This window comes from Cupressus sempervirens, chromosome 8, assembly GCF_028749045.1.
Source record: "Cupressus sempervirens isolate cs-2001-9-10 chromosome 8, ASM2874904v1, whole genome shotgun sequence".
In the NCBI taxonomy this organism is placed as follows: Eukaryota; Viridiplantae; Streptophyta; class Pinopsida; order Cupressales; family Cupressaceae; genus Cupressus; species Cupressus sempervirens.
Genome location: NC_143125.1, coordinates 161152842 through 161179578, shown reverse-complemented (window position 1 = coordinate 161179578; position 26737 = coordinate 161152842). Strand labels below are relative to the sequence as shown.

Here is a 26737-nt window from a genome sequence, read left to right as displayed (position 1 = left end):
CATACTAGCTAGCTTTCTGAAGGCCTTCTGCCCGACGTGCCCCTCTGCATGCATCAAGCAAGATTCTATATGGAGCAGACGAGTGATAGGCACTTACCTTTAGAATAGCCCTTAAAATAGATTATTCTTCCTCTGCTAGCTTTGCAGTTTGGGATGCACATTTTGGACGCATCTGGACTGCATCGCATCTAGACCCAGTTCACACCTTCAAGGTGGAAATCCGGTAACGTAGCTAAATGAATGTTAGCCATGATGACAATTTGGTCCAATGTCTCGTATAAATAATATATATTTTCCTCTTTCCATATGACTGCAAGGCCACGTACAATTTTATATTTGCTATTCTCTATGTCCATTCAGAAATGATATCATACTTTTATATTCTATGCTAAGAAAAAATACAATGATACCGATGTAATAGGTAACTAAGTAAAGAAATATAATGTAATCAAGGACCTAAAAAGTCATTTTTGTGAATCACTTTAATATTGACTATATTGTTTGTTAAATTGTTTTTTCAGGTGGGTGGAATTTGCAAAGAAAAGTGTTGCAAAAAGGGTTGCAAGCATGTTAAATGGGGAACAAATGGGTACTTTCACTTGAAATACAACGCCTTGCTTATATTTACATAGTGATCTTGTTTTTTATTCTTTATTTTTTCCACTAAGTTGCTGTACTTATAATAGAATTGTGTAAGAGAAAAATGCTGGTAGGAACAATAAGCTGCTAAAGGTGGTGGTTATTAGACCATTTTATAGTTAATTAGCCATGTTTAGATTTATTGACCTAATACACAAATATATAGAGTTTACAAAAGCTTTTAATGAAAAAGCAAGAAACAAAGTTGTCTAAACATAGAGGACAAAAATAAACTAATTCAGACAACCCAAATGACCATTAACTAAGATTCTAAAATATTGAGCTAAAAATAGAAAGAACCTAGGTTACTAAAAATAGTCTCATAGTTGTAATGTCCCCCTTTGAGATTACTTTAATGGATAAAAATGCTACTGCTTGCAATAAATATCGATCTTTGATTCTGATCACTGTCATCTATGGGTCAGCTCGTATGAGCACTGACCATTTTGATTGCTTTCCTTGATTGTCAATCTATCTCTATCTGGCCCTTTAAAAAGATCAATGTGTCTTGGATGGATTGATTGTTCTCTTGATGATTGGATCTGTGTGCTGATGCTGACTGCTTTGATGCAACCCTTAGCTTATATCTGCTTCTCTACCAAATTCACCAGTGAAACAACAAATATCAAGTTCAACTTAGGCTCTGTCATTGTGCCACTGGGAGACTTAGACACTATGAAGGACAAGCAAACTGAAATTGTGGCTCAACATTCCTCCCTGTTGTCTAAAACTGACGAAAAGATAAAACATGGGCTTCTTTATGCAACAATACTGGATTGCACCTCTTTTGGGTGTTGTGAAGTTGGTTCAAGGCAAGATTAATGATGAACGTGTGAGGTGTGGTTGCAAACTCAATTTGCGGGTCAAAGGCCTTGTCTGGGTGCTCTCCCTTCAACACAACTCCGTCAGTGATTTTATAGGGGATTTGTAGCTGCCTATTGGCTATGCCTAGCATGTCTTCTTCTGCTGAGGCTCCCCCTTCTCAACCTCCTTCCTTGACATATTAGAGGCTCTTTGATTGTCTACTCAAGCTTGAAATTGAGAACTAACTCTTGAAAGACACTGTGGCGACTCTCACAAATACTATCTCAACACTCAAACAACAAACAAAAAACAATCAAGATCTTTTGAGTAGCATCTCTACTACATTTACCACTAAAACAACAGGTATCAAGTCTGACTTAGGCTTTGTCGTTATGCAACTGGGAGAAGAAATTGGTTCCAGGCAAGATTAATGATGAACGTGTGAGGTGCGCTCATGAACTCAATTTGCAGGTCAGGGGCCTTCCCACTTCCACTGTGGACCCCACTTCAGCCAACTACTCCTTACGTGATCAACTTGGCATCTCTAATATTACTTTGGATAAATGTTGACTTAGTTTGGTTAATTCTCTCTACTATTGATTCTTCTCTCTATTTGACAGGCTATGGGATCTTAGGGTGAAGAGGAAGTTATTCCCTCTTCCTACTAAGATTTTCCTTGATGAGGATCTCACAGGATCTCAAGTGGCAGAGCTGAAATAGGCCAGGGGCCTTGTTGCTGAGGCTATGTAATATCCCTTACTAATTCTTATTCCAATTTTATGATTTTTGACCTTATCAAACTCTTAACACGAAGGGATATTGTGCATATTCCTTCTAATATGCTTAACTTCAATTGGTAACAATAGAAGTGCTTGCAAAAGTATTCAAAAACTTCTGTTTTAGAATGCAAATGCAAATGGCTGATTACAATCATCAAGTGATGGCCAAGACTCGTGGCTTACATAGGAATGTTCTTTAGAAGCTCTCTCATACCAAGTTGACATCCATGAAATCTAAACATTATTATACCAATGTGAAGGATTGAATATTTCTCACCAAGACTACTACAACCACCTCAGTTATGCTTATCATTGGGAGTGATAGTTCCCAATGACTAATGATGTAGCTTTGTAGAAAGCCTTGGCTCCACAAATGAACATATCAAAACAATTGTCAAGAACTCCTTGATCAAAATCTTAATTGTCCCCCCCTATTTATACTTTTCTTCAAGAGGAGGTGGATCAATCAAGAAGCGTCTTGGAACATTGAGGAGGTGGATCTTTCAAGAAGCTTCTAGAGACATGAGAAGGTGGTTCTTTTAAGAAGCTTCTAGAGACATGAGGAGGTGGGTCCTTCAAGAAGCCTTCTAGAAACATAAGGAGAAGCTTCTAGAAACATGAGGAGGTAGATCCTTCAAGAAGCTTCTAGAAATATAAGGAGAAGCTTCTAGGAACATGAAGAGGTGGATTGTTCAGGAAGCTTCTAGAAACATAAGAAGCTTTTAGAGACATTTTATTTTGTTGTCTTAACATTAATTAAATATAAGGTTATCTTTTAATATTTATATAATTGATAACTTTATAATTAATTGATTTCTCCATTGTTTCTCCTCTTAGCCTTTGGAGAATGAAAGGCTAAGAACTCCATTGAGAGACTAGAAAGATGGGGACATTACAAGCTAGATGCAATGGTAAATGGGCGGTGATTCAAAACCTTAAGAGTGGTGATTCGTGACTCACCCCCTAGTGGTTGGGAATCGAGACCAACCCTCGAGGCCAAATGACAGTCTTGCGAGCAGTTGGGCAAGAGTGTGCCCTCCTCTGGCTCTCTTCTTGTCAGTCGCTAGAATGTGAATGACTCCTTATAGTCCTTACCTGGTCTTTTTCGGTATGCGGTGGGGTTGGTAGACATTCTGGTTGTTATTGAGATTCATGAGAGCCCCGTTCGTTCTCTTCTTGGATATGTCGGTTACCAATGGTTTTGTGTTTGCAGTGATGACGTTCACACTTTTGGGGGTGTTTGTGGCTCTAGTGGCATTGCTTGCTTAGTTAGAGATGGTCTTTTCAGCTCTAAGTTGTTGATTCTAACATTTTCGCTAGATTCTTGTGGATTTGTATTGGTCGTACGAGTTGCCATCAAATGATATCTTTGTGGCTGTTTTCTACTTTCCGCCGATCTCTTTGCCATATGTCATACACAACACTGAGGATGGGGACCCCTAATGGAATTGCACAAGTGCATCTCCAAGATTGCGGCTATGGGTGATCTCATTATTTTAGGGGACTTTAATGTACGTACTAGGGACCTTCAAACTCCTCTTCATGATCGCGGATCATACCTAACTTGTATCATGGAGATTGATCTTGCTAGCATGGGCCTGCAACGTACCTCTAAGGACTTCCGTGGACCCATCTCCAGTTATGATCGCCACCTTCTTCAGCTTTGTGAGTCTTTTGGGCTCATGATTTTGAACGACCTCTCGTGCTTCCTTGGTTCCGAGCTCTTTACTCGTTGGCCTCTGGTGGTGCTAGCATGGTTGACTATGCTCTTACTCTTGCCTCCTTCATTTCCTCTATCCACAACTTCACTACCTCTCGCCTCCTGTTGGCCGATCATGCCCTCCTCAGCCTCAGGATTCTCTCTTCCCCCACCCACCCCCGCTCTCCATCTCCTCTCGCCCATCCTCATCCTTGCACCCTCTTCCTCTTCCCGGAGAGTGCTTCGACCTCTTCACCCTCCATCTTAAATGTCTCCTCTCCCCTTTCTGCTTCATGGACTCTAGCTAGGCGTCTTCCATGTTCAACTTATTAGGCGCAATGATTAGGTAGTTGATTCTCCTTTCCATCCTGGATTGCATTGCTCCCTCTTCCCTCAGCCCCAAACCCTGCAACACTTGCCCTATGAATTAATGGTATGATGATGACTAAAAAAACTTTCACCGCTCTTTGTGCTCAACCTTTGTTGCTAGCTTCCCTACGTACACTCCTGCGTCTCTCATTCCACTGCTTCCTTCGTCACAAGAAGTGATTGTTCATTGCTTCGTAGTGTAGATCCTTGTGCAATACACTTTTCCGCAACCCCAAGCTTTTCTAGTGTATCTTGTTCCCCCGCCATCCCCTCCAGGTTTCCACCCTTGACCTTCGCTCCCTCACCTCTCATCCCTTCACGCTTTATGATATTCTTGGCCAACCCTCTATTCACCTCACCCCCTTCCCCACTACCACCTTTTCACTCCCTTCCAACATTTACGAGGTTGTCAGATCCATGAGATGTAGTAGAGCAACAGATGAGGAAGGGTTGTCGAGCTCTTCAAGCTTGGTAGCTTGGTCTTGGGCTCCTTCCTTCCCACACTCTTTAACAAGGTGGTGTGCATGGATTCCCTAATTCTTGGTCGAGGCATGTGATCTATCCGATACATAAGTCTAGGGTGACTTCTAACCTTGACTACTACAGGACCATCATGATCGGGCACACCTTTGCCAAGCTCTATGCCACAGTGTTGAACACTGTCTTATCCAAGGAGCTTAACGTGACACTTTGTTGGACTAGGAGGCAGGTTGGGTTGTGGGATGACTATCAGACTATGGGCCATACCCTTACTTTATGTGCTATTACTAAGGAGACTCGACATTGTTTGACGGAAGTCTACTGTTGTTTCGTGGACTTTTGGAAGGCCTTTGACTCCATCCCCCTGGTAGCCCTCTTCTAGAGACTTAGAGATATTGGGATTTCTGAGATGATATTGACAACCATAATGAGGCTCTATGAGACTGTTATGGGTAGACTTAGACCTCTAGAGGGTTTCTCTGATCCTATTCAAAACACCATTGGTGTGAAGTAGGGTTGCTTTCTCTCACCCACCTTATTCAACATCTATATCGATGAACTCAATGCTTTTCTCAGGGACTCTTTGCTCCTTGACGATGGCTACTACTTGCATCAAGTTTTGATCTCGATCCTTCTCTTTGTTGATGATGTGGTTCTTATGACCTCCTCTTGGGAGGGTCTTCGGAGGCTTCTTGATAGATTAGGATCCTATTGTGACTCACGTCAACTTGTTGTGAATCTAGGCAAAACTTGGGTCATGGTCTTCAACTGCTTGAAGACTTCACATCTTCATATTTACTTTTAGGGTCAGGAGATCAAGATTGCTTCCGCTTATACTTACCTTGGGGTTAAGTTCTTTGGGCCTCGCTTTAGCAAAACGATGGGCTCCCTTGCCATGCTAGAGAGAGAGTGCTTTAGACATCATTTTTAGGACACTATGTCTAAGCTATTCCTCCTGGACTCCTTAGTTAAACCAACTATTCTCTATGGCTCTATGGTGTGGGGCCCCTCCCTCCTTGGTTTGGATTGGGCCTCAATTGAATGGGTTCAAATGCTTCTCCTTTGGCACATTATTAGATGCTATCGGTCCACTTTGCAAAGTATTAATCTTGCAAGTTTGGTGCCCACCTTTTCAGCCTGGGAGCTATCCTTGATTTGACTTGGTTTCTCCACCGCCTTTGTGGCTTTGTGGACTTTGAAATGGGTCGATACCACTACTCTTATCTAGCCTATAGCTATTTAGTTGCCATTGCCAACATTGACACTTCCACTAGGGCTGGTTATTGGTATGCTTAGGCCAACACTCTGCTAGGATCGATTGGGATCAAGATTGACAAACTTCCCCCCTTCCAGTTATCGCTGGATGCTCCCACTCACCTCCTTCCTTCACGACAGGAGCTAAATAAGCATGTCAGACTTGACATTTATAGACATTACATTGCCACGACCTCGACTAATCCGGGGGGTTATGTCCATAGATGGCCTTCTATGTTGAGCAGTTTTTGGATATCCAGGATTGGATTATTGCCCGCCCAGGTTACTTGTTACAACGCTTGAGCCACATGTGCTTATCTCCTTGGGTTCCTTCCAGGTTTGTACTCATAGGCTTCAAATCTAGACTAATCACCATGTTGATAGAGAGTATTGGATTTGTTGGCTATGTACCTTGGTTGAGGTGGAGATTGAGACCCACTTCATTGTTTGGTGGCCCACCTACTATGAGATCAGAGAGATATTACTACTTATTTAGAGATTGTCGGTCCCTCTCTACCTTATTTAGACATAGTCCCAAGGTGTATTGTGCTTTACCTTCAGGAGACTTTGCAGCTTCGTGACCATACTCTACAACTTGTTTTTCTCTAGAGCCAGGCCTCAGATCAGCTTATCATTGCCTTCTTCTCACCCTTGCCTCTTGCTTGGGGTGTGAAGCATCCGACCAATAATTCTACCATCGGTCTGTCCAAGTCTATGAGACCTTGCAGCGAGATCACTCGATAGGGTCACCCCTCCAGGAGTACTCATGCACTAGGATTTTGGATTGCCTTGGGTCATACCCTTATGTGTTAGACATCTTTACACCAAGGAAGGATTCCTAGTCCTTGCCTTGGTGGTGTTCTTGCTTCTCTTTTGCTTTCTTGTTTGCTTCTTTTTCCCTAGAGCCAGGCCTTAGATCTGCTTATCATTGCCTTCTTCTCACCCTTGCCTCCTGCTCGGGATGTGAAGCATCTGACTAATAATTCTACCATCGGTCTTTCCAAATCTGTGAGACCTTCTAGCGGGATCACTTGACAACATCGCCCCTCCAAGAGTACTCAGAGGCGCACTAGATTTTGGATCGCCCTGGGTTGTACCCTTATGTGTTAGACTTCTTTACACCAAGGAAGGATTCCTAGTCCTTGCCTTGGTGGTGTTCTTGCTTCTCTTTCGCTTTCTTGTTTGCTTCTTTTTCCCTAGAGCCAGTCCTTAGATATGCTTATCATTGCCTTCTTCTCACTCTTGCCTCCTGCTTGGGATGTGAAGCATCCGACCAATAATTCTACCATCGGTCTTTCCAAATTTGTGAGACCTTCCAGCCGGATCACTCGACTGCATCACCACTCCAAGAGTACTCAGAGGCGCACTAGGATTTTGGATCAGCCTGGGCTGTACCCTTATGTGTTAGACTTCTTTACACCAAGGAAGGATTCCTAGTCCTTGCCTTGGTGGTGTTCTTGCTTCTGTTTCGCTTTCTTGTTTGTTTCTGTTATGCTCTTTCCCGGACATTGTTTGGTGCTCCTATTGTTGTTATAGTCTCCTTGGCTGTATGCTTTCAGTCCCTTAGACCCTGTTCGTGGTATCTTGTTGGACATTAATAAATTTATCTTATCTTGTCTCTTGTTGCAGACCATTCTATAGAAGGGGATTGTTGAGATTGTGTGTTGCAAACATTGCATAATATCAAGGTTGCACTAGTATGTAGGTATGGGTATGGGTACGCATATTTCTCAAAACAAGGGACAAGGGTACATGTATATGCCTTTTATATACATATAGTCTTAATATTTTATAGAAAATCTGAAGATATCAGTCATGAGTCATGACATTGAGCATTCAAAACATGAAATTTTAAAATATGAGCTACGAGTCATAAACTATAATATATATATATATATATATATATATATATATATATATGCTGAATGTTTAAACATTAGATGCTTAACACAGAAGACAAACTATAAATCTGAATAAGAAGATCATAAATTAAGTTTTAACAACATACTGCAAATGGTAAACTTCAAATTTAACTGAATAGTAAAAATCAGATAAAGTTTAGTAGTTTACTGTTAATCAGTATTGGACCAAAGTTTCAAGATTCAAACTGATTACATATTGGAGTAAGCTTGAGAAACTGCAAGCTGATATGCAAATGATAAACTAAAACAAAAATCAGACAGGAGACATCTTAATCCAGGTCCTCAGTTATGATGCTGTCCAAATAGTCACCACTTTTGAGCTCAGGTTCCTCTATCGGTAGAATAATAGTGGGTAAGTCAATACGGCTATCTATTTCAACCTCTCCTTCCACGAAGGCAGAAAGTTCTCCATTAGGTGGGATTTGATCCCATTTTGATGAAGGACCCTCATTGTATCCAGGATCTAGACGAGAGAGGAGACGAAGTGAGCTATGAATGTACACCAAATTCTCTTCTTTCTTTGACCTTAACTGGTTTCTCAATAGTGAATGAATGAACTCGTAAGTACTCCAATTTCTCTCTCACAAGATGAAGAGCTAGCTACTTGTGAGAGCAATCTTATTGCAAATGATTGCAATTCAGGAGCTTCACCTTTAGAGGTTCTATCTTTAATTACATATAATATAAAGCTTCCACAGAACCAAAATCACCTTGCCCACATGAAAACTTATTCCATCGACTCAAAATTGAGGCATCCTCACCTTGGCCATAAATCTTTTTTATTGCATCCCAAAATCCTTTCATTACCTCTCTATCTTGATGTGGAGCCCTCTTCCTAGTCACCTGTATATCATGCCATTTAAGATTAAGAACATCTGCAACACGATGAAGAGGTGTGTTTAGCTTTTCCATCTTCCATGCAACTTCTCCTCTATCAAAGGTTATAGAGAAGGATCTTTTGCATTAGTTATTGTCTTGACTTTTTCACACATGTAATTTATTGCTTCATAGATTTCTCCCTTAGTTACCAGATTCGTCATATATAGGTCAGATCCGAATCTTCTGCCTGTGGATCCATTAGGATCCGCGGCGTTCGGATTTTGACAGATCCACAGGGAGAATCAAGGATCCGTCTTGGATCCTCATGGATCCAAGCCACAACTTGAGGATCTAGTGTGGATCCACAGTAATGCAAGACATAAAAACAAAAAAGGGTGGGCTGAAGTGCACTTTTAATTTTTTTTGCTTCAAACCCTTAAAATGACCCTTTTATTCATGATGCAAGTTCATTTGCTCTCATTTTGGAATTCAATAATCCAATGTGTTGATTTTCTTTATAATCGTGAAAATAGATCAATTATCAAGTATACTAGATTCATAGATCAATACTAGAATCATAGATTCATACTATGAAATGATTTAGTTTTAGAATTATGTATATTTCTCTTATTTTTTAGTATATATAATGCATATATATAAACACATGCATATACACACACGAATCCTCCATGAATCATAATTGGGGAAAATAAAAACCCCGGATCCATAGATTCAATTCATGTGCCTGAATCGAATTCGTTTCACGAATTGGCAACTATATTTCTCCCAAACATGCCCTATCTAAATTTGTAAATCTGACCAGCTCACATATGGGATTAATAAAGTCTACAACAAATTTCACAGCAGCCCAAAAATGCTCATCAAGGACCATGCCTCACCTCAACTGCAATATCTGATTTAGATTGTCTCCAAGTTGTCCATGCATCACTAACAACTATGGAACACAAAGCTCCTTCGACTTCATGAAGGTAGTCAAGAAGAATGGAGCAAGAAGCAAAACATGTACCAATAGGTTTGAGTAGCTCCACCTTGGCAAACTTACGATAGATGGCTCGTGTGTAGTGGTGATTGCATTTAAGCATTTTTTTTTTTGTCGCCTTCTCTATGAGATCTATAATCCATTGAAACTTAACCATGTCTTTCAACACATTATTCAATGAATGCACACAACATGGTGTCCAAAATATATGCTTGTCCTTTTTTTGCACCAACATACCTGCTGCTTTACAAACAAGGGCAACATTAGTAACAACTTGGACCACATGTGTAGCCCTCACATAGCTGGGTATGTTTCTTTTCTAGCACCTGTCCACCCATCCATCACAATACTGCAACCCTATGTAGCTCACTCTCTTTGCATTGGTGTAGTTTGTTCATCTAATCGAGTTTTTTCTATATCAAGTAAAGTAGTGCGAAGCTATTCATATTGAGGTGGTTTATATGCTGCTAGTGCATGATGGATAGCTTGGACCATATGAGTGTAGAAATGGGAGCGAGCAACATTAAATGTTATTTCATTTGCATAAATAATTGTGCAATTGCTTCACCAACAACTTCTTGACCTTGCACATCAAACAATCTTCCAATGGGGTCTGAGCTGCCAATGTGTGGTCTCTTGCGAGCATTTTTTGCTGTTGCATTTATAGATGAGACATCCACATTTGAATCTCCATGTAGACTCCGTGTAGGCCTTGTTGAAGCATGAGCTCTTATTAGCAATTTTCCCCTCAGCCCTTTCTTGCTCCCTTTTAAGATCATATTGTTCCATCCCAAAGGATAAAGCTTGTATTTGATCTTGGCTGATCCACCTAAACCCTTTGACCCTACAACTTGATTAACATACTTCCGAAAAGGATACGACCCTTGCTTTCCTCCGCTTGAAATTATACATGGAAAATTTAAAATAACCTAGAATGATAGTGTCAAAAATTAAATTCCATAATACTAAGAAGTTGTAGAAATATAAAATTAAAAATCTTTAATGAGGCTACAATGTTTTGTCTGAATTTTTAAAGAAATAATTAAAGAATTTATAAAATTTAATGCTGTTTATTGTAAAGTTTACAATTTACAACTTTACTGTTTAATAAATGAGTTTATAAAATTTATTTACTATCTACTTATAAATACTAAATATTAAATTATTTACCATTCAATTCCATGCACAATACCTACATTAAAAACATGAAACAATAACATTAAAATTACATACCTATTAGTATTACTATTGATTTATTAAATTAAAAAGTAGCACAAAATCTACATTTAAAATTAAAAACTAGCACGATACCTATTAGTATTATTATAATTTTATTAAATATTCATTTAAATTTTAACTGTAACATTACCAATTCACGATATCAATATGTTTAACTCATGTGCAATTGCAAGGCACGATAGTTTATAAATTATATCAATATTTGTTATTTCAACTTATTTGCAAAACGGTTGGTTCAGACATAGACCAAATACCTTGTAGTTTTTGCCTGCCTTCGTTTATGCCTGGTTGCGTTTGTGCTTCCTGTGTTTGTGCTGCTTCACCGGCTCTGTGTATTTCTAGCACCCATGTGTGATGCTTTGGATTTAATGCCTGTGTCTGTGCATTATAAAAAGGTTTGTAACCCTAGTCTATTGTTGCGTGTTGCGCCTATATGCCCAAATAAAAGTTAAAGACTCAAAACATGTGAGCACAATGATAAAGTTAAACCCGTGAACGACAAAAACAAGTTTCCAGCTGGCATTTTTTTCTAACGTGGTATTTTTGGGTGGATGTTTGACTTTTCACATTTCATTCTCCTGATGTGTTTCCAAATTTGGGATACGTACCCCAGTTCCAGAGGTCTAGGTATGCATACCTGCGCAACCCTACATAATATTGTTTATATTGTATTATTTTATTTTATTATGTAATATTGCACCTAGTAGAACTTAGATGGACTTGTAACATGTAGAGATTCCAATGGAATATTCTTGATGAGTTGTATTGACACATTGTGATAATATTTGATATAATAATTTAGTATTGGAGAAAAATAATTAATGCCCAATATTAAATGTCGGTCAGTGTGGGTTTGGTGGCACATGGTTTTTGTTATACCACTTGGTGGTTTTGTGGGAGTTGGCTTCTATAAAAGAAACCACAAGGTTAGTTGAAGATGCAAGACAAGGCGAGACATACATGGTGATGGATGCTTTTGGAGGCTGGGTTTTTGCCTCAATGAGGGTTTGCAAGGATATATCATGGGTCACATTTTGTGGGTATGTTGTCTATTCTCTTGCATGTGGATTCAAAGTGTTTATTTGTTTCAAATCTATTAGGAGTTATGTGAAAATGGTGATATTTTTGGTTGAGTTTTCTTTTAGGGTTGATCACCTTTTTTTCCTTTTTCTTGCTACTCTTGGTCATTGACATTTTGCAAATTTTCAAAGGGTCTTAGTAGCAGAAAAACATTGTGAAGGATTTGTAACTACAAGATATTTACTATCTTCTGCAAGGTAGTTGATAGAACGATCATTACAGGAGGGTATTAGAATCTTTTTAGTAAACTAGGTTCTTGCTATATTTAGCTTGTTATTCTAGAACCTTTTTTAATTGTCATTTAGAGCTATTTTTAATTTTCTTAATTTGGTCTATTTTTAAACATTGCCTTTATTTAGACAACCTTGTGTTTTAGTTCAGGCTATTCTTTAATGTTTGCAAAACTTTATTTAAGAGTGTATATTGTCAATACAATCATTTCCATTTTTTAGAGTTTTGAAGTGATTTGTTAAATTGGTTGGTAAATCAGTGAAACTGAGACTGAGTGCCTATCCAATGTTGTAAACTGAAATTGTGGCTTTGGTTGACGCTTCATCTAGTCTGTCTTAGATTCTTAGTGCACTTGTCTATTTGGAGCATAGTAACAAGAATCGCTCGAAAATCGCGTGAATCAGCGATTCAGCGATAAGATTCAAGGTGGGCGATTTTTTTGGAGTCGGGAATCGCCACACCCGATTTTTTGGATGAATCGCATGAATTGCCGGTATCGGTGATTCATCAAAAAAATCGCATGAGTCAGATGAAAAAATTGGCAAGAAATCGCCTGCAGCTAGAAAAATATGGAGTTGTAAATTAAAAAAAAATAACTTGTTTTTTTAACTTTCTTTTTGACCTATTCTCTTTGTTATAACCCTGAAAGGCCTTCTATTTGTTAAGCATGAGTAGAAGAGAGGAAAAGTGAGAGAGAACAAGAGGCTTGAGTTGGAGCCTTGTTTTTATATTTTGTTTACACTGTATAGATATTGATAGTGATACTGAATCACTGATAGACATACGTTTCAAACTTTCATGGATCTTCATCTTAGATTTATACATACATTTATGATTTGATGTCTTATAGATCTTCATGATTTCATCTTACATACATTCTATGATTTGAATCATTATGATCATTTGATTTTTATTTACTTCAGCTAGCCTACAATTTACATTTTAGTACATAATGATAACATAGTTACGTATGTGATGGATTTTATGTTTCATGTTTATGTATGTTAAGTTTTAACTTCTATTTGATGATGTTATAGTGTGTTTAAGTTATATTCAATAAAGGGTGCATGAAATAAGTCTTAAATTGTTAAAATCTCTACATTTAAAGGGTTTTTTTAAATTTGCCGATTCATCGCCGATTCACCGACGATTCACCCCCGATTCACGATTTGATTCGGCCGTGCTGATTCCGATACGATTCCGATTCTCGTTACTTTGATTTGGAGAGTACATATTTTGTAGTTGTCAAATTTTTTAAGTTTGGAAATAGTGTGGTGTATTCCCTCTTAATATTGCCAGCAGTATGCATTTCTAGGTTAGGATATCTAGAGATAATTTGTTTTTGAATGAAATTATTGAGTTTTTTTATGTGCCTACTTTTAGGATTAAATTTTCTTGTTGTAGAATCTGCTTACAGAATTTTGTTGTTGCAGAATCTTGTGGACTGAAAATTTAACATCATATTATAACACGTAATCCAAAATCTTCTAGATTTTGCTAGAATGAGCTGCTACCTGTGAGAGGCTGTCACAGGATTTTTGAAAACTAGTTGTAGCAGCAGGTTCAAGGAGAACCACTTCAGTCAAAAGGGTCAAAAGACTTGAATCCAAAAAAATTGTCATAAAACATTGTGTCATAAAGCATGTAAAGCTGTTGTATACTATAGAGAATGGCTGAGATGATCTGGAGCATGTTGGAAAGTTTCCAAACAAGTAGCAGAAAAATCATCAACCATGGCGAAAGCAGAATTGCTGCAAATTAAACCAGATGTAATAGAAACCGAGTAAATGCTGCAGTGACATTTGGGGGTGTGTCAAACATCCCCAATGTGTTCCAGGGAGGACCTGCCGTCCCCACGGCATTTCTAGGACATCCTGACAATTCGAGACCTTTTGCATGCAAATAATTTTTGGGACACCTTGGAAACACTCCCAAGGTTTACTCCCTCCTTGCGACATCCTTGTAGCAGGGACGGGCTACATTTTCCTTTTTTTCCCTTTATTTTTTCCTTTAACCAAGTTCAAACAACTTTCATTTTTAATGGAATTAAATACACTTGAAACCTATTGCTTGTCACTGTGGCCTTCTGTCAATTGACAATAGTATTGCACAGAAATTGCCACATTGACATTTTATGGCATCATTAGCTTATAGCTTGCCCTAACATTGCATTTAAATTCAAGGATATGATGATTGCATCCATTTCTCTTGTAAATATGCTTCTAAATTTATTTTATTAAGTCTTTTTAGTTTTCTGAATTTTTCAACAATTGTAAAATGAGTAATGCAGTGTAACATTTTTACCCATTTGAGAAAATATCATTCTCACTGTGGCTTTGTGTAAAATCATTCAGTTGCTTGAAGTAATGGAAAACTTAGTTCTATTTCTACTTGCATTATTTGAGCATCTGCTTTTTGCAGGAGGTAAAAGGCGATCATCACATTATTATGATCTTTGGAATATCAAGTACCTTCACAAATTTAAATGGGACAATCTTACTGAAGAAATTGGTATGCAATTTGCGGCTTTACTATTTGCCAGCATTTTATTTTATGGACTGAAGTTGGCTTTATGGGGAGAGTAGTCTACAATTTATTCATTTTGTTAATTTTCTTATCTATCATTGAATTTGTGACATCACATGGTTATATTTATTGGATTGCAAGAGCTCAGTGATCTGCAAGATATCTTTTGTGCAGTGTCTTTTTTTTGCAAAGGCAAAACACAGATGATATAAAGGATTTTTTGCTATATGGAATAAAATAAACATTTCTTTTCACAGCATACAAGAATGCAGTCCACGAACAGAAATTGGCTATGGAATTAGCTGCTGCCAAGAAGGAGCGGGACTTTTATCTTGATAAAGTTGATCAATCACGGGCTATTAGCTCTTTTGAAGAACGCTTGAAGAAGGTATCAATTTTCCCATCTTCGTATAGGATTTTGCATTATCCATTGTTCCTGCTTTTCCTTTCGGCAACCCTTTATTGAGTTTGTAATATCTATTCAAGTTTAACCAATTCTTCTGTGTGACGTATGGTTTAAATAGTTGTATTTCTTGTTCTATGCTATACTTGTTAGATAAGTCTAAAGCATCACATTCTACTTATTCGAGCTCGACGGAAACAGAATTGTAAAATCGGATTGCAAGAGATGCTCTTTTATTTCTCTTGTTGTAATTTAATATTCCCCTAGTTTGTGAGATCTTCCGATTCAGCAAACAATAATATTCTTTTGGCTTATGGTTCAGTCACAACGTGTTGTCACGTGATGCACCATGCCTCATTTATGCATTACAACCTATGTTCCACCAATTTTCCTGGATGGGAAATGCAGGAAACAGGGACACGTATTTTGAGATTGCAGGGAGTGGGTGGTAGTTTCTTAGGGGATGGCAGTGGACAAAATTTAATAAACGAAGTAAAATTAAAAATATAAAAACTATCAAATATGCATACAAATTAATGAAATTTCAATCTCGAACCATTTGGGGTGTCAGTACCAATGTGCCCATGGAACACAATGAAAAGGCTAGGGCTACAATTACAACATAGGGATTAAATCTTATTTATGTCTTGATGTGATAATTATTTTGTATATTAAGGGATCTATGTAGTTTACCATCATTCATGTGATTATGAGACCGACATTTGATAAATAATTTGGCATACACGCAAATAAATATAATAAGATAGAATATTTTATTGCTCCTGCATGGGTTGCATTCCAGTCAGCCATATAATACATGTTTGGAACCCTGCTGCTGTGGTTTTAATTTCGTGACATTCAAATCTGGTTATTCTTTTACAATGAGGGTTACAATGATGTGTGGACATTGGGTCTTGGGTTGGTTGGATGCCAACCATGGGTTGGTCATACTCATGGTATGACATGGGTTTGAAAGAGGCTTCAAACATGGACACCGCGATTGTTCCAACAATTCATGGGACATGAAATTTGGCTACAACTATGCATCAAATTGCATACAATTCTGTATATTGGATCTTTTTGAATTTTATTCAAAATTCTTGTTTCACTTCTACATGTATGAATTGCAAGTCATTCTGGGGACATTATTGAGGTACCCCTACTTCACCAAAATATCCTTGGTAGTTGGATACTTGAAAAAGGGCAGGGGGTGCATCATGTGCTTTCTTTGATAATAAGATAGCAGTTGAATTCTGTTTCCTTTTTAAATAAATAATTTCTCAAAGAAGACGAATGTTTTGTTTTAGTTGTGATTTTCTATGGGCCATCTTTATTGGTAACTATCCTAACCTTAGTTAAGATTTATGTCCTATTCAACATGGGAAACTAAACAAAGGAGCCATAAAAAGACATTTTATCCATCTCTTTTTACATTCATTGTGTGTGTTTGAACCTTTAACTTGAATTGTGAAATTACTTTTGGTTGTTTTTTTGCTTCATGAAGGCACTAAACTGCCTTATTCTTCTTCAAAGAGATAACTATTGCCAAAGGATATTGTGGATTTGTTGAACTGTAAGGGCAATAGATGTCTTGGAGATGGGCTTCCTGGTTGGAGAAGGTACAGAGTTTACAAATATAGCTTCAAGGTAAAAACTATGAAAATGGGTTATGATGGAAGGTCTGTACAATATGCATATGAAAGGATGTCTGTCATGTCCCCTTCTTGAAATAGGATTAAAAAATATGCAATTATAATTAAATTAAAAGATAAAAGAATAAATTAAAAATAATTAAAATTTAGTTAATCTAAACATCTGGCCAAAAGGCATGAATGGAAATGTTGTGTCTTTGTTATATGAGAGGTATGAAAGGGAGAGAAGAGATCTTCATTTGAGGGTAAAAATGGGAGGAGGATGAAAGAGTGGAGCGTAAGAATTAAAGAAGGATCGAGGGAAATGAAAAAGAAGAAAATAAGGAAATGACTCTTAAAAGGTGTAGGGTTGTGACTCTCTGAAAGGGTTGTGACTCTTCGAAAGGGTTGTAATTAGGAAGGGCTGCGACACTTCGAAAGGGTTGTAATTATGAATGGTTGTGACTTGTTAGAGCTTTAGGTGATTGTACAACATCCTTAGGATCAAATGAAAGATCGGGATAACTCCCACAAGAGAATGTAGGACAATTGTATTAAGATGCAAGAATGATATTAATTGATAATGAACATAATTAAAATGTACACAATAGACCTGCTTATATAGGCAATCCAATAAGAGACAATGATAAGGAGCTGATAAGCTATCACTTATGTAAGATGGAATCGCATGTCCACCAAAAGTGGACCATCCTCCAATATGCAATGAAGTATGTGCCATATGATGAGCATGATAGTGTGATATGTGCATTAGGTGCATCTCACACATAAAATGGACTTTGATAACAACTATCACCACCTAAAGTGGAAAATTCCTGCACCATGTGCTTAATAATGATGTAAACTTCTAGGTGTCTCAGTGACAAACTACTATGCAATGTATTATCCTAAGTAAGCTTAAATAAAGTGTAACTAGGACTATTTAACACTAACATGACTATTCAAAAGGGTTGTAACTCTTGAAAAGGATTTTGCCATTGTGAAGGATTGTGACACTTCGAAAGAGGGACAATTTTGAAGGGTCATGACTCATGCCAAAAGGAAATGGAACATGACATAGATTTCAAGACCCAAGACTCAGCAGAATTCTTCAAAAGGATTTTGCCATTATGAAGGATTCTGACATTTTGAAAGAGGGACAATTTTGAAGGGTCATGACCCTTGCCAAAAGGAAATGGAACACGACATAGATTACAAGACCCAAGACTTGGCAAAAACAATAGATTTAGATTTGTTCCAAAAAAGTTGTCGGGTCCCAAAATGTGTTTTTAGGAAATGACAAACTTTGGCAACTTAACAAGGGGGCTTAAAAGACTTGGAATACAACCCAAAATTATAATTTTTGAATTAGGTGGTTGAAACTTGGGTGATAACTAGCTTTGACTAGGGATGAAGGCTAGAAAGGATAAGTAATGAACCTAGAATTCTAGTTTTACACAATGGAGATGGGAATGAGAAACAACGAGGGATTGATGACTAACACGACTCACACCAAAAACAACATCAGTGTAGATTTTAGTGTGTTGATGGTTTATCCATTTGCTAATAAAGTTTCAAAATGTTTTGTTGCATATTTTTGGAGATAGAGTTGTTTTCCTTCTATTTTATATTACAGAATGATCCCAAAACGAACCCAATTCCTACTATTTTTGACTGAATCCGGGAGTGAAACAAGTGAATCCATACCAAGATTGGTAACTTGGACATTGTATGAAACTTGTTGAGAGTGGATCTTATCATATAATTGTTAGAGCATGCTTATTTGTTGCATTAGGCACATTTGTATTTGTTGCAAAAATATATAGCACACGCTCAATAATTTTTTCATGCATATTCTTGTGTGTAGTTGAGCACATGTTTGCACAAGCATGCCTAGCTTAAGTTCACTTAGTTGAGCTTAATTTAGTTTATTTTAGTCTGATGGACTACAATTTTCTTTTTAAGCCCTAGTTTGCATATCATGCACTAGTTTGCGTTTTTTATATTTTTCTCTATATTTAGATTCATTATTATTTTTTGGATCGGTAATGGTATTTTTATATTAAATATAAATAAAAAGTTACAATATTTGGATAACATCATAACATAGTTCCAAAAAACCCCAATACTACAGAACACCAAACCGACTGCCATTTCCTAATACAATACTATCTGTAGACGTACATACAAAAACCACCATCCTATATTGAAACTAAACACCCTGCTAATTACATATCTACCAACAAAAAAGATAGCTTTTATTGCATACGTTCTCCTCCATCCACTTTCGCTAATCCAGAGCCAGAATCATCGACCATTGGGAAATCACTATCCTTGCATTTCCGAAGATGCATGCCGACCTTGAGGGTTGCGCTTGCGGCGAGGAAAGGTGGCCCATTCATTCACCGGTTGATCCATTCCACCCTCCACCTTGTTAAGCTCCTCCCACATCTTTCCCCATGCATCCTTTGCTGCCTTGTACAAGGAGGGTTTGTCTACTTGCGCTTTCCACCGCAAGAAAGGAATATATCCGTATCGTCTGCCTTCATCCTCATCCGCAAAACACTCAGCAAAGTCCAAGCCGATGCCTGGTACCGACCACTCGAGAATGGAGTTTAAACCCCCCAACATGTCTTTTGCAAACAATGTTCTTGCCACATATCTCACCTCCGTTGTGGGATTATTTAACTCCAATCCCCATGCTACCACCATAGCAATGATGTCCAGATTAGAGTGCCGCTTTATCGCTCATTCCTGAAACTGTGTGCCTACCACCCCCAACACCGCCTCAACCATTGCATCTGTCTTAATCCGCAGAAGGCCCTTCATCCTTTCCTTGCTGACCGGCCCTTTAAAAGCCTTCATCTCCTTGTTTGAATCTAGCGCGAAGGAGGCTTCCATTTAAAATGTCTTCTTGTTCTACAAAAAACCGAGAGCTCTACTTCACCCAAACCACATTATGCGTAAATCCACCTTGCAAACCACCTATTAAGGCATCCACCACACATGCGAAATCTTTCAAACAAATTCCCTACTTAATGGCTACTGCCATTTTAACAATAGGGTGACTGACAGGAACTAAGATACCAATTTATGTATTCCATAACATCTCCTAACCACATATTGCACGTGCCCATCTATCAACTTCACAAAAATCCAACCACCAACCATAAAGACTGACACTCATAATGACTCGAAACGTCGCCGCCATCTCAAAAATCCCATCGCATTGTACGTAAATCATTAACTGCAACTGAATTTATATGTGAGAAAGTTGTAGCCCAATTTGCCAACTTGCCCACTTCTACATTGCCCTTCCTGTACACGTGGCTAACCTTAAAATCCAAAAAGGTGCCTAACGTCTCTCTAATCTTTTGAATCAAATTCTAATAAAACCATGATTGCATTGAGCCTCTACTAATGGCCTCAATTACCAATTTTGAATCTCCTTCCAAATGAAGATGTGTAACGTCTAGTTTTTTTCCTAATAAAACTGCTAGCAGTGCCGCCTCAATCTCAGCCGCATTATTGGTTCCATCCGCCAACCTTTTTGCTGCAAAACCAATAATTTCTCCTTTATCATTTCTAGCCACCGTCCCTGGTCTAGAAACACCTTTATTCCCTTTTGACGCACTATCAAAGTTGATTTTAATCCATTCTTTTTTAGGCAGGCGCCATCTAATTTCTTTCCTATCAATTGTCTTTTTCCTTTCCAGATCACCATCATTTGCCCATTTAATTTTGATCCCTGTCCAAAATCTTTGCACTCTGCTATCCTAGTAATTGAAACATCTCCTTGGTTGCCGAAGTACACCATTGGCATTCATACATTCCTCAATAGAACGGTGAATTTTATTCTCAACACCATCCACAATTTCCATTTTATCTTGAAAAATACGTCGATTCCTCTCCTTCCAAATTTCCCAAATAACTAATACTGGACTTACAATCCAAATATTTGAGTAGAAGGATTTTTTGAAATTCTTTGGCCAACATCGAAAAATGCCTTTAGTCGAATCCGGTAGAGGAGCATACCAACACAAATGCGTCTTCAGTCGCATCCAACACTGTTGAGCAAAATCACATTGAGCTAAAAGGTGATTTGTTGATTTCGTTGCCCTCATACATAAAGCACAACGAGATGGGCCAACAAAACCATACTTGTACCTTCTATCATTAGTAAGAATCCTGCCTTGCAAAGCCAGACAAGCAAAAGCTCCTGCCTTTGGCATGCATAATTTATTCCAGCACAACTTATGTGGCCACCCCTCAGGATTTACCATATCTCCACAGAGCTGATAGCCCAATATGGTAGAGTAACGTCCACTCTTGGATGCACACCATACCACCCTATCCTCCTTGTTACTCAAAAAAATCTGCCTTTCCTTAAAAATGCCTTCTAACCTTAATTTCAGCTCATTTGACAATTGCAAATTTGAGAGGTCCCTCCATACCCAACATGGACCCAACTCCATATGCTTTTCCTCCGCATAACAATCCACAGTTGTCCCCCAAGCACCTTCCACCACGGGAATCAGATTCTCTAGACCTTCAACTCATCCAATTTGCCTAACCTGTTCTAGGAGTCATGCCAAAATGAGTCTTTTTCCCCATTTCCAATGTGCCAAGAGATATGTTTGGTAATAATAGGCCTACACTCCAACATGAAATTCCAGATAGCCGAACCTTTAGGGGGATTCCTAACTATCAAAATGCGCAAAGGATCTCTAGAATCTAAATATTTTGCTTGTAGAATTTTAACCCATAATTGATTCGGATGCTCGTACGTCTCCCATATCAGCTTAGCTCCCGAAGCCTTATTTACAACTTGTCACCTTCTAAGGCCCACTCCCTGTTTCTTCGGCTTGCACAAAGACTCCCATGTTATCAGTGGGATTTTCTCTTCATTTTGAGTCCCATTCCACAAAATTTTCCTCATTCTTTGCTCAATATACTTTAGAACCTCCATTGTTATCTTCAAACAACTCATAGAGAAAGTTGGGATAGCTGAAATAACAGTTTGTAGGAGCAAAATTCTTTCTGCAAAGGACAACCACCTCCCTTTCCAACCATCCAAATGCTTAATACAGCTATCAATCAGTTCTTTCGATAAATTAACACCATTCCTACCTTGGAACAGAGGTATACCTAAATATTTGTTAGGTAGCAAATGTTAGAGTAAATAATTAATTATTTATTCTATTTACTTAAGCTTACTTAGGTTAATGCATTTATTTAATATTTAGTATTTAATGCATGTTGTGGTGAGTTGTTGACAACACGGGAGTTTGTTCCCTTCTAGCATGTTCCACCTTTTTGTAGAAGAGTGCTCGGTTGTCAACCTTATCTTCTACCACCTTCCAGCTTGTTCTACAAGCTTCCTTGAGGCCTTTATAAGCAGCCTCTCTCTCATTGTATCTCATTGCATTCTCAATGTAAATACAATTTCATTGTTTTGCATATTTTCTCTTTCATGTCCGTTTAGGGTTTTTTCCTTGCTCCACGCTCTTCCTTCTTTGGCTTTCCTTTGACAGGTTATTGCATGCAGGTGATTTTGGGCATCTTCGGAGTTGGATTCAATCAACTCCAACATGGTAAGAGAGCCTCCTTGCTGCTTCTTGTTCGAAGGTTTTTTGAAGCCGTGATTTGAAGTCACAAACCCTAGTTTGTTTGTGCATTTTTTCTTCAAATCGGGGGAACAACAAATTTTCGAAGCACTTTGGACCTAAACGGATGCTGCCATTGGATCCGGAAGGCTATTTGCAATTAGGATTCATATAAAACTTGTCGATTTTGGAGACAAAGCTCCGGGAGGCAAAATTTTTTTTGGTTGGAGGGCTTCTCCATACGGATAGTATAGTCGCAGGGTTTAAAAAAATAAAAAAAAATCATTTTAGGGCCGCGCCGCCACGACACTGCCTAGTGGCCACCGCGGGGCCGCCCGAGAGCCGCCTACGCTCAGCTTGATGCCGGCGCGCTTCCTTTCCGCCTCCCGGCCCCCGCCTTAGCTCCATCGGCAGTGCTTTGGTTCTCTCCACTCGGGCGCAACCTCTTCCGGCCACCTCCGCCGGTGTATTCAGCTCGCTCACCGCTCCGCTCCACCTGTTCCAGGCTTTGCACATTTAGTAGCCTGCGTCAGCGTTCGTAGCACAGTTGGCAGCCCGTGGGGGTGACACATGGCTTGGGTCATATTTTGCCACGTGGACCTACCATGTGGCATGCCACGTGGCTTCTTTTTTGCTGACGTCAGCACTGCATCAGCAGACCTTGCTTGCACATCTCCAAGGTCATTTTGGACCTACCTTTGATTTTTTGGCCATAACTCGAGCATATGGAGGTATTTTTCCGATTCGAAAGAAGCGCCAAAAAGATGGTTCCGAGACGAAGACATTGGTGTAGGTATTTTTAGGTTTTTATGGATTTTTGTTGCTCGTTTTTTAAGTTAAAGTCTGAAGTTGCATTTTTGACTCCGTCATGCATATCTTTTGCGTCCCATGTCGATTTTTTGAAAACAATATATTTTTGGAAAGCTGGTTTTGTCACCTTTTCAAAAATGTGATCTTTTTCCTTAGATTTTGGCCCATGCTCTTTCTATCATATTTTTGACGTTTTTGGTCCATGGTGGATATCTTGGGTGTTTTAGGTTTGAGGATCGTTTTCCTGGCATGGTTTCTTCTATTTTAGGTTGTACTTTCTTTTTTGTTAGCTTTTTCCTATTCTGATCATTGTAGACATCATTTGTAAGCACTTTTATATACACATTGAGATAAAGTGTCACTTTTGCATTTTGGGTTCATGAACATTGTTTTTGAGTCAATTGTACATGCACTATTTTTATAAAGCACCATGGGGGGATAGTTGTTTGCTGTTTTAGGCCTTCTCCCTTTGTCAAGCGAGTGTCCCTTCCACGACATTAGCCCCATGCAGCGTCAGTGTGACTGTGTCTTTATTGGTGTTTGTACCTCTTCCTCTCTCGTTGTTCTTGGTTCGTTTGCAGGAGACTTTGGCCCACCTTCTTAGGTGCCTGTCATCTCACCCCATCTGTATTAAGGGGGGGTTATGCTGTTGCTCTAATGCATCCGTGGTTCGATGGTTCGATAGTGTGAACTATTTTTTCAAGTGGTTGATCCTATATACAAGGCAATTGCAGTGGCTGGCTATTTATGCATTTCGCTTAGATGGATCATCTACTATATAGACACGCTCGATTCGTGCCTTATTCTTCCATGGAGGTTCTTCAGATCAGCAGTTTTCTTTTAGATGGTAGATTTTGCGGCTTCTTCATGCTTCAGTGATGCTCTTCATGATCACTCTTTGTTCCTATTTTAGGGGACATTCTCCTAGTTGGAGGCTTCTTCAGTTCTTCACTAGGTTCTTACCTCTTTTTGGGGGAGGGTTTTTCCCATGTGGTTTTCTCTCTTTTCCCGTTTTCAGAGGTTTCATCTCTTTGCATTGTACATGGGTACCTAACATGGTCTCGTTGCCAGAACCTATTCTGCATTTCTTAGTTTTGTGAGCTTAAGGCATTTCCCTGAGTTGCACTTAAGGGGGGGTGTTAGAGTAAATAATTAATTATTTATTCTATTTACTTAAGCTTACTTAGGTTAATGCATTTATTTAATATTTAGTATTTAATGCATGTTGTGGTGAGTTGTTGACAACACGGGAGTTTGTTCCCTTCTAGCATGTTCCACCTTTTTGTGGAAGAGTGCTTGGTTGTCAACCTTATCGTCTACCACCTCTCAACTTGTTCTACAAGCTTCCTTGAGGCCTTTATAAGCAACCTCTCTCTCATTGTATCTCATTGCATTCTAATTGTAAATACAATTTCATTGTTTTGCATATTTTCTCTCTCATGTCCGTTTAGGGTTTTTCCCTTGCTCCACGCTCTTCCTTCCTTGGCTTCCCTTTGACAGGTTATTGCATGTAGGTGATCTTGGGTGTCTTTGGTGTTGGATTTCATCAACTCCAACAGAAAACCTTGTTTTACCCCCAAAGTTAGGCATATCTTGGCTTGAATCTTACTTGCAATATTAAAGAAGAAGATTTCTGATTTTCGCCAATGAATACATTGCCTAGTCACTTTACTGTATTCCTCAAACACAATTTTAATACATTTAGCCTCCCTAATGCTTGCTTCACCCATTAAGAAGTTATCATCAACAAACTGTAAATGTGTTACCGGATCCACACCCCTAGCAACCTACAGTCCCTTCCACCTTCCATCCCTTCTAGCATTGGAAATTGCTCTCCCCAGAACTTCTGCAAGAATAATAAAAAGAAAGGGAGATAAATGATCTCCTTGACGTATACCCCTTTCCATATCAAAAAAACTTTGAGGACTGCCATTCACTAACACAGAAATACGAGGGAAATCAATACAAGAAAAAATCCACTTGCACCAACTATTACTAAACCCAAACTGATCCAAAACTCTCATCAAAAAAGGCCTATTCACATTTTCATAAGCCTTACGAATATCCAGTTTTAACATCATACCAGCTTCCTTATTCATTCTCAAAGAATGTATTGCTTCATGGGCTATGATGACACCCTCAAAGATTGACTTCCCAGGAGCAAAACCACTCTGTTCCGAGGAAATAATTGTGGGTAAAACCAACTTAAGCCTATTCGCAATAACTTTTGAAATCACCTTATATACAGTATTACACAAAGCAATAGGGCTAAAATCACTAAAGGTCTCCCTTTCACCTTTTTTTGGAATGAGTGCCAGGAACGTATTATTTAAGTCTTTAAACACAAATTTCTTCCTTCTAGATTCCTCCACAACCTTCCATAGCTCTTGCCCAACAAAATCCCATGTTTCCTAAAAAAATAAAGCTGGAAACCCATCCGGGCCAAGGGATTTATCCTTCCCCAAACAAGAAAGAGCAGATTTTACTTCCTCCAAAGAAACCAGCCGAAAAAGCATGTTATTTTGGGCATCTGAAATCAGCTTGGGAACACCATCTAACAATCCTAGACAATCCTCCTCCGTGGCAATATGAGGTGAAGTACCTATAAGATTCTTAAAATACCTAACTGCTTCCTCATTAATCTGAGCTTGATCCGTGAGAGTCACCCCATCTTCATTGTTGATAGAGAAAATCTTATTGGATGTTCTTCTTTCCTTGACTGAACTGTGAAAATATTTAGTGTTACGGTCACCCTCTTTAAGCCATACTTCACGAGACTTCTGTTGCCAAAATATTTACTACTTGTATAAAACTTCCTTATAATCTCTCTTCAGCTGCTGTTCTTTTAAAAATAAAGTCCCATCCAATTCCCCTGCCATCACCACCTCATTCACTTCCATAAGCTGTTCCTCCAACTTTAACTTTTCAGCAAAAATATTTTTGAAGACTACTCAGTTCCACACCTTCAGCTATTCTTTCACATATTGCAATTTCTTGAAGAACTTGAAAGCATAAGAGCCCTTTCGTTTAGGAGCCGTAATCCACCAGCCTTTAACCAAATCCAAAAGACCTTATGTCCGCATCCACATCTTCTCAAATCTAAAAGGAGCATGCTCCGGAGTTGACTCATTTCTGACATTTAAACAAATAGGAAAGTGATCAAAACCTGTAAGGGACAAGATATCAACTTGACATAACCATTCCATGCTGCTCCAATCACCACCCAGCAAAAAACGATCAATCTTTTTTGCAATATTAGTAAAACCTTTACTTCGATTTGTCCATGTGAAGTCTCCATTCGTGAAAGATAAATCCTGTAGATTATTCCTTAACACAAAATCAGCAAACTCCTGATGGCTTCTATGTAGTTTGACCAATCCCCCAAGTTTCTCACTCGGAGATAAAATTGCATTAAAATCACCACCAAGGACCACCAACCTGTCTTTCCA

The 26737-nt window shown here is 38.6% G+C and overlaps 1 protein-coding gene across 1 annotated transcript in view; it reads left to right on the top strand.

Annotated features, from left to right (window-relative positions):
• The window catches only part of LOC149542061 (pre-rRNA-processing protein esf2-like), an 80182-nt gene that overhangs the window by 18195 nt on the left and 35250 nt on the right, over window positions 1-26737 (top strand). Inside the window, exons 3-5 of the mRNA XM_089797103.1 lie at window positions 522-589; window positions 14737-14826; window positions 15099-15229. Of these exons, the coding sequence (XP_089653229.1) occupies window positions 522-589; window positions 14737-14826; window positions 15099-15229 (289 nt within the window). The remainder of the gene's footprint in view (window positions 1-521; window positions 590-14736; window positions 14827-15098; window positions 15230-26737) is intronic.